Raw genomic sequence first — 12,461 nt, 5'->3', positions numbered from 1 at the left:
CCTACAAAAATACAAAAATTAGCCAGGCATGGTGATGCGTGCCTGTAGTCCCAGCTACTCAGGAGGCTGAAGCAGGAGAATTGCTTGAATTCAGGAGGTGGAGATTGCAGTGAGCCGAGATTGTGCCACTGCACTCTAGCCTGGGCAACAGAGCAAGCCTCCATCTCAAACAACACCACCACCACCATCACCATCTACTATGTGCCAAGCACAGTTCTAGATGCTGGGGATTCTGCAGTGCACAGAACAATATCCCTGCCCTCAAAGAGCTTACATTTTAATCAAGGGAGATGGTACACAAAATAAATAAACATAATATTTATGTCTCGTTTATTTATTGTGTTAATGATGATGAGTGCTGTGAAGAAATTTAAAACTATATAAGAGAACAGAGGGATAGGGTGGAATTTTATACAGGCAAGTCAGGGAAGGCCTCCCTGATAAGGTGAGATTTAAGCAGATACTTGAATGAAGGGAGAGAGTGAGCCATGTGGATATCTTGGGAATGAGTAATCCAGGTGGAAGGAACAGTAACTGCAAAAGCCCTGAGGCATGGGAGATATAAACCAGGGAAGCAGGGTCGATGGCACCCGCCTGTATTCGCAGCTACTTGGGAGGTGGAGGCAGGAAGATTGTTTGAACCCAGAAGTTTGATTCCAGCCTGGGCAACATAGTAAGACCCCATCTCTTAAAAAAATTAAACCAACAAACAAACCAGGGGCTTTGGAATCAAAAGGATGTATTTTAGCTCTATGTCTTGGAGCAAATATTTAACTTCTCTGCACTGTTTCCTCATCCCCTATCCAGAATGATAATGACACAAAGTTATTTTTTCTGGTTTCTTAAGAAGATTCAATACATGTTATTCCTGACACATGGCAGGCACTTGGTATGCTGGTGCCCTTCTCTTCTCCCAGACTCTCCATTCATCCTCAAAGCCTCCACATAATGCTGACTGTGGTATCTGGCATATAGCAGATGCTCACATATTTGCTTGTAAGGATTGCAAAAGAGCACTTAGCTAAAAATGCTTCTCTTTTATAACAGGTATGCGTCCTTTGCCACCTCCATTAAAAATGGTATTCACAAAACCATTTCAACCGTATATCACTGTTGGCTTCAAGAGGCATTGACAATGGGAAGAGAAGAGTGGGCAGGATTCTCTGAATGTGAATTCTGCAATTCCTCTGTGATTTTAGGAGATGGCCATTGCATGCTCATTAACAGTAACATCCTGCTAAAAAGGACCCAGCTTAGTAGTTTTGGGGGTGATTCCAGAGGAATAAACGAATTCCATGCAGCCTTAATGGTGATTAAGGAGGGCACAAGCTATACTGGGGTAGCCAGAGGAATGTCCACGACTGTTTCTCTGTCTTTGGCCAACTCTTCCTCATGTATTAAAAGAAGCCTTCTCTGACTTTATCTCTTATAGCTTTTTCTTTTTTCTTTTTCTTTTGAATAAGCAATACATGTGATTCAAAACTCAAAACAACATAAAGTATACATTGAGGAATCTTTGTCCCATTCCTGTCCTTGTCTTTCTTTTTATCCCCTGGAGGTAAATGCTTTTATTACTTCCTTGTTCCTTCCAGAATTTCTTTATGCAGATGTAAGTGAAACTGTGAATATACATTATTATTTTACTCCCTTTCTTAAAATGAATGTGTACTCTATGTATTTATGGTTGTGTGTGTGTGTGTATGTGTGTGTGTGTGTGTGTGTGTGTATTTTACCTTGCTCTTTTTGCTTAACAGAATGTCAAGAGTATCGATCCAGGTCAGTGCATAGAGAGCTTTCTCAGTCCTTATTACATGGGCATGGTATCCATCGGAAGACGTACCACAGTTAATTTAACTATTTCCTTCTAACAGAGATTGGTAAACCAAGCCTTGATGATCCTTGCCAGCCCTGTACTTACTGTACTATTTCATAAAAATATTTGGGCCTCTCACTAAAGCTGATAGGGTTCTTGAAAGTAGAGGCTGTGGTTTTATTTATATTTATATCCATAGCACCTCAACAAAACCTGAAGATACAAGACAAAGCAAAAACAAACATGATCCCTTCCTTCATGGTGGGACTTACAACATGCAGGGAGAGATCATTGTTTTTGAAACTCACATCAATAAATACAGAACTATAGTTGTTGATAAGTTATATAAAGGAAAGTACAGGGGATTGTAAGAGCATAGACTAGGGTGATGTCTTTGAATCTGGTGTGAGAGATGTCAAGAAAGACTCCTCCATGAAGTTGATATTTGAACTAAGGACATGATGATAAGGGGCAGATAACAAGAGGTAGAGGAGGAGGAGAGGAAGATGTCATAGACAGAAGGAATAGCATATGCAAAGGCCCTGAGGTTGAAGGGAACACTGTGTATTTAGGGAAAGGGGAGGAAACCAACTTGGCTGAGCAGAGAGCATGACACATTGTAACACTGTAGAAGGAGACAGGCAAAAGCATTTAGGGCATTTGATCTTCCTCTGAGAGCAATGTGAGGCCATGTAAGGCTTTTAAGCCGGGGAGTGACATGGTTTGATTGATGTTTTAAAACAGTCACTCTAGCCACCAGGGAAAAAACAGGATGCAGGGTGGGAAGAGTCCAGAGCTTGGAGTAGGGTGTTAATGATAGTGATGAAGAGGAGTTGACAGACTTTGGAGATGTTACAAAGTAAACGTGACAGGTCTGTTGATGAACTGACCATCTGAGGTGTGATGAACAACTTCTAGGATGCTGGTGTCTAGAGAAATAGGATGAATAATGGCTCCTTCACTGATCTCAGAATTCCTAGAAGCCTAGATTTGGAGGAAAAGATCCTGAGTTCAACTTTTGACATGTTGAAGTTGAGGTCCCTTTTCTTTTGAGAAAATCAGGAGGAATCTGTAGGAAGTAAGATATACATCCTGGAGCTTAGAGGAGGGTTCTGAGCAGAGATGTGGGAGCCTTTGTGTATAGGAGATAAATGAAGTGTTAGGGGTGGAGGAGATTCCCTGGAGAGAAGAAAGAGAATGAGACCTGAAGAGGGTCTAAGGTAAGCCTTGGGCCTCTCCTATGGTCAATGGACAGGTAGAGGAGGAGGAGGAGGAGGAGGAGGAGCAGCAACATGCATAGGAAAGAGGCAGCCAGGATCAAAGGAAGAAGACCAGGAGGGTGGTGCCATGGAAGCCAATGGAAAGAGATAGCACAAGGTGAACAGTATGTGCCAGTTGGTTGATGATCTTATGTGCAAGGCCATTCATCTTTCCTCCACCTAGTCCCACTTTCCATGTATTGGTTCATTGGGATCTGAAGGCTCTTCCTCCACAGGGAGGCAGGTGTGTAGAAGCCTTCTTTTTATCTGTCATTTTTAATGTCCTTCTGAGCTAAAGAGTTATATTGAACTCTGTTTTCCTTTCACAGATGACTGCAGTCATCTTTAGGTAACACATTGGTGTGGGTGACCTATACCTAGAAATGTGGTACATTTCAAAATGTATAAAGGGTTAGATAGTTCCTTCTCTGTGCTAAAACCAGGTAGTCTACACTAATTAGGTAAGAAAATAACCACGTTCAGTCAAAGACATTGGGGAGCCATAATTACAAAATATATTCCATCATTTTTATCTGTGTTTCCATATGATCACTTACCCTTCAATTACATTTTTTATTTTTAGACCTAAAAATAGATCAGAAAGTTTTGCTTGTCTTATTACATTTTCTAGAAAGACTTTATCAGATCTAGTTTTTTTTAACTTTTTGTAGATTTATTCAATTTAAAAATTAATTCTTTCCTCTTCAGGATTCTGAAGATAACATCAACTTTTTTTTTCAACCTGTATTTTCACAGAAGTAGAATCCAAAGGTACCCACTTAGGATAGCTTTTCCCTTTAGCAGAAATAAACAGACTAGCTGAGCAGCAGAAAAATCACTCATTATATTCTGAAAAATCACAAATAATTGTCTGATAGATTGCTTTATATACAATGACCTGCTTTCCTCCTTGCCTAAGCCTGAAAGTCTGTCTTTAAATTAGGTTAGGAAGGAGTTATTATTATTTAAGATGAGAAAGGGCCTAGGAAAGAGGAATGACAATGGATGGGAAGTCATCAAATGGATGAGAATTTGCAGTGTGATAGACAGGGGAAAAATGGAGGGAGAAAAGAGAGAAATGGCTTGGTGTTTCATTCACTCACAGAATCAGTTATGTCTTTGTCCATAACTAACATCTCAGAGAATCACACACCTCTTAAAATGCCAGTTCTTTTCCTGGTATGTCAAGAGACATCGGCATTTAAATTCAGGAATCCTATTATATGATCTTACTACTCAGGTACTCACAAGTAGAATTTCATCTTTAAAATAGTCAAAAGAATTTTAGCCATATTTGGTCTTCCAAGAAAGCCATAAAATGAGCAATGCCAGTAACAATTATGAAACTAAATTGGCCTTATAAGAATAAAAAAAAATCAATTTTGCAAGTTCATATTCACAGTGACTAATTTCCTATAAATAATCTGACTTTTTCCAGTCTAAAAAATGTGCCTGTATTCTCTAGTTTTTTTATATTTACAATCCTTGAGATGTACTTAGGTGGAAATATTTGAAGGCATGTCGATATGTGTTGCAGTATTCTAATTCTAATTATTTCTCTCTCTCTCTCTCTCTTTTCTTGGCAGTATATCAGTTACAGCAAGAGGCACCTCGTCCCAAGAGAATCATTTGTCCTCGGGAGGTCAGTACTCAGCTATTTCCAATACACCTTGTTAAATATGATGAATTGTCAGCACTATGTAGAGAGTGGAGGGATTTCAGGTTTCCTGGGAGTTGATTTCTATTAACGTTTGTTAGAGTGTCAAAAAATTTAACATCTTCATAATCTATATTTTGACATCAGACATTATTTAAAAAATACTAACCAACTTGGACTCAGATGTCTCATATTTTTAACCATTGCCGAGACAAATTAAACAACCTTTGTAAACACCAAAAAATGTGTATTCTGGATGTTTTCTTTGTTAATATCCTTTTGATTCTTTTAGCATTTTTTATTATGAAATACTTACAGTAGATAAAGTACAGGGAATAATAAACCTCTGGGTACTTTCAATGCCCATATTTAGTAAATCTTTATGCTTTGTCATATTTACATGACATTTTAAAATAATAAAGCCTTACAAAAAAGTGATGAGGTTGTAATTCTAACTTTCCTTAGTTCACTAATCAGTTCTCTGATTGTGTGGGATGCCAGCAAGATTTGAAAGGCAGGGCTAAGGCTCTCTTTTCTTTTTATTCTGATCAGTTTCTTTAATAGCATACTTAATATCCTTCAAATCAAAGGCCCATGGGTCCTTGCTTATTTTTGTTATTAATGGGATTAAATATAGAGCCTCGGATAGCTTTTAAAGTGCCATGCATGCCTTATCAAGGGGGAAAGGCTCCAATTCCAACACTGTTGAGATTCACTCTTGAACATTAGTACTTTTTGGATCTTGTTTTGAACCTGTTTCAAAGACTTAGGTACCTGCATACCCGTACTCAGAGCCAAGTTATCATGGTTTAATACATTTTTCTACATAAAATTTTACATCTGTTGAAGAGCAATGAAATTCATCAAGTTATCTCAATTTTAGTACACAGTAGACTTTCTCATCCTAGGCATGTGGCTGGAGAGGAGGAAATATCTGGTGCTTAAGGAAAAATCCAGGATGAGTTCCATTTATTTGCTACTCTGATCTTGTCCTGTCACTAACTCTGCGGTCAATATATTCAAATAATATATTCAATAATATATTACTTGTTATTCAATAATCAAATCCAATAATATTTAATATTTTTTCAAATGAGAGAAAAATAGGATAAATATAAATTTTTGAATGAGATGCACTAAATAAGGGTGTTCTCAGTGTGAATTAAGACACAAGTTGCTAAAATTTCCTTCACTCCTGCTTTTTACTGAGTGTTTCTCCATCAGAAAAATTATTGCCATGTGTAAGGAGGTAGAGGAGTTTAAATGTCTCAATGAAAAAAATATTTGTCAAATTAGAATACAACTAAAGACTCTATCTAGGGGCATTAATAAAAAGACACTAGGCAAGATCAGGCACCAGAACTTGAAATGCAAACAGATAGTAAATAGTCATTCATTTATCTGTTTATTCTGTAAATATATATGGAGAGCCTACTGTATTTCAGCTCTGGCCTTGTGGGGAATATAGCAAAGAACTTGGCTATTGGCATTTTGAATATCATAATGAAAGACAACAAAAGTATGATGTAATTAAATATATATTTAAGATTTTGTCTCTGTATATGTATGTGTGTGTGAAAGAGACAGAAAAAGAGAGAGAGAGAGAGAGAGAAAACCTCTCGGTTTCTCAAAATCCTTGGAACCATGTCAGTTGCTCTTAAGGCAGGTGGAGTGTTAGCAGTGGAGGTAGGCGATTCGGATTATCCTCTTACAAACTCTTCCTAGTGTTCCGCTGAAACTCTTCAGCCATCCAGCGGGCTAAGGGTCCACTGCATGTCTGTTTGCTGTTGCGGTGCCATCACCATCTGCTGTGACTAAAGGATATGGTGCCCATGTCTCTTGTTTCCCCCTTGTCTGCCTGTTAAACCATGCTGTTCGCCTTTTGACCTTACCAATTTGATATATTAGTAAGTGACATCTGGTTGATGCTGCTTTCCTGTAGAATTCCATATCCCATTTCTGCCACGAAACCTAACATGAAATGGAGATTCATCAGCTCCCTTTCCTCAGCAGGCAGCATGGGGCCCATCTAGCCAGGCAGGTGTCAGATAGTAACAGGTCAAGTTTGCTGGAAGAACAGGTGCTGCTCAGATGAGTGTCTGCAGGAGTAGCTTCAGTTCCCTTTGTTCTCTAGTTTGTCCTCCAGTGTGATGTTAACTGCAGATAATTCCTGCCCAAATTCCCAAGCCTCCCAGGAGCTGGCCTCCTGCAAGTGAAGGTGCCACTTTCTCTTGCATGATGGTGAAACAGTTTCCCCCTACTACAGACGGTGCTTAGTCATACGTCTCGTTGTCTTGTAACACACCTGCATGCTTGGGAGACGTGCCTAATGAAGACAGAAAGCCTTTCTGTGTGAGTTTGTGGCCAGGGAGATTGAAGCTTTATTTACATATTTACATAAAGCAGTAAAGGATGTTTATTTTAAACAATGAGTTATAATTTTTTCTACGTACATTTTCCTATTACATCTTATCCCTTAGCTAAGAGCCCACATCTTCCTCTTCTACGCAGCTCTGGGCCCTTTTTCTTGGTCTTCAATCCATCTCCTCCCAGCACTCTTCCCTGGTCCCTAGCGTGTTAGCTCCAGTATACTCAATCTCTGTTGTTTCTCTGATGACTCATACTTTCTCGGGCTACTATGGGCCTTTCCCAGGTTAGGACCTGCCAGTTCAACATGATAAATATCCACATTAGAGCACCAAGCAAAGTGTGCAATTAGAGAGATGTGGAACACTGTCCCTCTAGGGTACAGACGTAGGCCAGTCTGCCTTGATACATGGTGGTTATCAACAGATACCAACTACCTAGTAGACTTTGCTGGGGATCTGGGTGAGTCAAGGGTACAGACTGATTCAGCAGGCAAAATCCACATACTTAGCAAATCCAGGAAAGCAGGGAGCTCAGCTGCAGAGTCAGCTTGGACTTGTTTTGACTTCTTGCTCCACCACTTTCTAGCTACCTAACACAGAGCCAACCACTTACTCTCTCAGGGAGATTAAGGCCTAACCCACAGATAAGCATCTACTTTGCAGGGTTGCTATAAATGGCATATGTGGGTCAAGTGTCCAATATGGTGCCTGCTGCATAATGGGTACTCAGTTGATGTTCATGATTCATGGCAGAGTCAGAAACCTGTGAAGAACAGGCTCTGAGCTGGTCATTAAGGACAGAGTCGAAGTGATGACAGTATTCTCTGAATGTAAGGGTAAGAGGCAGTGATCAAGAAGAAAGCAAGATGCCCAGGTCAGGAATTAAGCCACCAGGAAAAAAGATACTGAGGATGAGGAACAGAAGGTGCAAGCAGCTGAACAACAGCTCTGGCGCCAATTAAGCCAGGCAGGGTCAGGTCCTGAAATAACAGTTCATTGCTTTCTTGAAGCTTTACGACTGCAAATTAATATTTATTGAGCAGCCGCAGCACCTGGTGCTCTGCTGGCATTTCCTGAACACTCCATGCCAACAGATGCAAAACATCTTCCCATATGCAGAATTCTCACTGCTTTTTCCATCAACTATCAGTCAGTCACATCATAAGCATGTATTAGTTACCAAATGTGTGCCTGGGTTGTGTGTCACAAACTGTGTGGAATGTTGACTCTCAGATTTGTTTCTCTAGCCAAGACCTCTACCCGGGGCTCCAGACACCTCTATCCACCTGTCCACTGGACCTCCTCAGGCCACCACCTGTCTCACAGGCCACCACCAGCCTCATGTTCAGAATAGAACTAGGCTTCACTCCATTGGATGACACCTAACTTCAGAAACCTGTACTTCTCCCTTCCCTACCCTCACCCCTTTCTCCTCCATTCTTAGCATCAAGTCTGTCTCCAAATATATTTCGCATTGTCCACTGTACTCCATCCCCATGAATGTCGTGTGGTTTGGGCCGTTGTCATTTCTTGCCTGGATTTCATTGCAGGTAAGGAGCCTCCCACCTGATCTCCCTGCTTCCCTCCTCACAGCTTCCCTGCAGCTCACATGTACACACACACATACACACTCCAGTCACCAGACAGGAGCCCAAATCATCATCGTTAAATAGAAAGTAGACCCTTCAATAGCTTTCTGTTACTCTTAGTGACAAATGTCTTGCCGTGCCTATGAGCCATAGTTTGCCTCCTGTGTCTGTCACTGCCCTGTCTGTACCATTCTTCTCCAAGTGCACTGCCTTTTAGCCCCACTAGATTCTATTCCCATTCATTAAAAAAAAAAAAACAAAGAAAGAAAAAGAAAAAAGCACTGTGGCTATCACTGGGCCTTTGCACTTGCCCTTTGCCTGAAATTCTCAGACCCAGGTTCTCTGCACGTCTAGGTTTCAGGTCAAATTTCACATAATAAGAGGCCCTTCCTAAACTCCATAAAAAAGTAGCACCTCCCCAACCCTTGGAGCGTCTCTGTCATATTGCCTTGTTTATTGTATCTGTGGCACTTTATACACTCTCTGATACACTTTCTTAACATATTTGATTGTTGCTTGTATATGCCTCTCCAGGAGAATACAAGCTCCAGAGACTTCATCAGTCTTAATCATAGGTATGTCCTTAGCAGTGAGCATAGCCAAGCAACAGTGGGGAATCAGTAAATAAATCAGTAAGTTTCAAAATGATGAAAAAAAAGGATAGCGATTGCTAGCATAAGGAATTTGGGATTCTCAAACTATTACTAATAGCATATCAGATTTGCTCAATGCTGTTATTAGGATAGTGAGCTAGACTTTTGGCAGTTGTTAAGGTACTAACTTAAACACAGACTAAAATTTTTTCCTGGACTAATCCAAGATTCTTCTTGGCCTCTCCAAAAGGCCAAAATGGCAAGATTTACTTGTGTGACTCATTGAAAGTCAAGTTGCCCTAAAATTACCTCAAGCCTACACTAAATAAGCAGAAGTTCTTTTGTGACTGTAAATGATTTGGTGTCATTTGTCTTTTTTGAAATTGCTATAGTGAATATGGGATTATAAAAAGCAATTTCAAAAAAGGGAAATACAATGACATACTATTATTTGAAATTGTTCTCCATTTTATATAGCTTCATTTCCTTCTTGCTATGGAATAGTCTATTTTGGAAAACTTTTTTAATGCAAAAATGGATGGTAGAGATTTCTAGCATTCATGATCAGAATCAGCTTTTTTCTTGATGTTCAGAAGTTAGACCAAGTACTGATGGCAGTGGCCAATCTTTTTTTTTTTTCTGAGATGGAGTCTTCCTCTGTCACCCCCGAGCTGGAGTGCAGTGACGCGATCTTGACTCACCGCAACCTCTGCCTCCCAAGTTCAAGCGATTCTCCTGCCTCAGCCCCCTGAGTGACAGGGATTACAGGTGTACCCCACTGCACCTGGCTCATTTTTTTTTTTTTGAGTACAGACAGGGTTTTACCATATTGGCCACGCTGGTCTTGAATTCCCAACCTCAGGTGATCTGCCTGCCTCAGCCTTCCAAAGTGCTGGGATTATGGGCATCAGCCACCACGTCCGGCTGGCAGTGGCCAATCTTAAGTTGGAGTAGTATCTTACTACCTTATTTTACCTTCCAGTGAATTGTATTCATTTTTTAAACACTGCTTTAAATGTTCCTACCCTCTTTTATGCATTTTTCCCTAGTTTTTGGTGTTCTAAATATCTACTGATTTTACTCTTTTCTATCTTTATTTCTAAAAACTGTTCCTGTAAACCTTCGAAAGCATTCCATTTCTTCATTATGCTTTTTAAAATTGTATTAATCATATCTAGACTTCACAATCTTGTAGCTCGAGAGCATTTATCTTATCTTAGGCATGTCTGGAAGATCTTAACAAGCCATATTGATTGACCATATCATTTTCAACTAACTCAGTACATTTTGAATCACAGATTTTAAGTGAACTCTGAGGGATTTTCTACTATTCCACAGTTCTTCCCCTTTTCTTCTTTTATTTATTGAAATAAATGTTTTAAAACTAAGTGCATTTGGAGGAACGTGAAAACTCTACTGATTTAAGACATCTCGACAAGGTATGTCTTAAAGTAATGAGATCGATTCTACAAGCCACAAACAAAAATCAGTCTCATTACCTTTTAATTGGCTTTATGTGTAGTAATCAGAAAGCTATTTCTTCCCTTGCAGAAAAACTATTCCTATTCTTTTCATCCTAGACTTTCTCTGCTTGTCTCTTTTTTTCCCCCTTAATGCCGACACAATCAAGAATGAAGGACTTTCCCATCATTATTCCTCCAGGCTGTCATCTCACTCGCTAATGCTGTCAGGCCTTTTTCTTGATGCAATTTTCTTCTGAACTGGACTTGCTTTGGGTTTAGACCTGATGTAGTACAGGGGAAAAATCTAGTAAAACCAATGTTAGAAATAAAATTTTGACTTATGAATTTTTTTCCCTAAAGGTAGAACCAAATGTTTTCTGCTTTTTTAAAGAAACAAAAAACTTTCTTTTTTATTGACAAGTACTGTGAGCTACCAAAATGCATACTCCCCCTGCCCCCAAATTCACTTTCTTTGGAATACTTTGAACTTCTTCTAAAGTAATACAGACCCCCGCAAGTATGCACCTAGAACATATTTAGACATTTCCAAGGTGAAATCATAAGCACTGGGTAAGGGCTGTTGAGACCAAGCTGCTATGGAGTTCAGAGCCAAGGGGAGCAGGTGAGGTGAGCTGGAGAGGGCCACCAGACAACAGTACATATGCCAAGACATAAGATGAGGCAAAAGTAGAATGAGGAAAATAAATGGGAAATTAAACAGTGATTGATAATAGGCAAACTTTCCGGAGAAGATTCTTCAATCTCTCTGGGTGATTTTTATTTATTTCCTTCCTTCCTTCCTTCCTTCCTCCCTTTCTCCCTTTCTCCCTTTCTCTCTTTCTTTCTTTTTTTTTTTGACGGAGTTTCGCTCTTGTTGCCCAGGCTGGAGTGCAATGGCGCGATCTTGGCTCACCGCAACCTCCGCCTCCCGGGTTCAAGCAATTCTTCTGCCTCAGCCTTCCTAGTAGCTGGGATTACAGGCATGTGCCACCACGCCCAGCTAATTTTTTTGTATTTTTAGTAGAGATGTGGTTTCTCCATATTGGTCAGGCGGGTCTTGAACTCCTGACCTCAGGTGATCTGCCCGCCTCAGCCTCCTAAAATGCTGGGATTACAAGCATGAGCCACCGTGCCCGGCCCTTGTTTTTTTTTTTTTTTTTTTTTAACGGAGTCTTGCTCTGTCGCCCAGACTGGAGTGCAATGGCATGATCTTGGCTCACTGCAACCTCCACCTCCCGGGTTCAAGCCATTCTCCTGCCTCAGCCTCCCGAGTAGCTGGGATTACAGGTGCCCACCACGCCCAGCTAATTTTTGTATTTTTAGTAGAGACAGGGTTTCACCATGTTGGCTGGACTGATCTCGAACTCCTGACCTCAAGTGATCCACCCGCCTCGGCCTCCCAAAGTGCTGGGATTACGGGCATGAGCCACCACACCTGGCTGATTTTTATTTCTTAACATCTCACTTGAAAATGTATATTCCCTTAATTACTAGAGTTGGAATACTATGTGGTATCGTTCATTGTTTTAGAAAAAAAGAACTGATAGCATCGTGTGTTACAACATGTGTTCTGCCATCCTCCTCTAGCCTATGACAGCTGGAACCCAAGATCCCATTACTCATTGATCTTAGGTGGTGGTGGTAGTGAGAGTGGGGGTACAAACTGAGACACAATGGTTATGCGGAGGCACTGGCTTTTGTAACACCAGCCTTACTCA

The 12,461-nt window shown here is 40.4% G+C and overlaps 1 protein-coding gene across 1 annotated transcript in view; it reads left to right on the top strand.

Annotated features, from left to right (window-relative positions):
• CHN2 (chimerin 2) overlaps nucleotides 1-12,461 on the top strand; it is a 317,079-nt gene that overhangs the window by 167,418 nt on the left and 137,200 nt on the right. The window contains exon 3 of the mRNA XM_002818096.4: nucleotides 4,659-4,714. Within this exon, the coding sequence (XP_002818142.1) occupies nucleotides 4,659-4,714 (56 nt within the window). The remainder of the gene's footprint in view (nucleotides 1-4,658; nucleotides 4,715-12,461) is intronic.

This window comes from Pongo abelii, chromosome 6, assembly GCF_028885655.2.
Source record: "Pongo abelii isolate AG06213 chromosome 6, NHGRI_mPonAbe1-v2.0_pri, whole genome shotgun sequence".
NCBI lineage: Eukaryota > Metazoa > Chordata > Mammalia > Primates > Hominidae > Pongo > Pongo abelii.
Note: the sequence above shows the minus strand (reverse complement) of the source record. Positions and strands in the feature narration are given on the sequence as shown.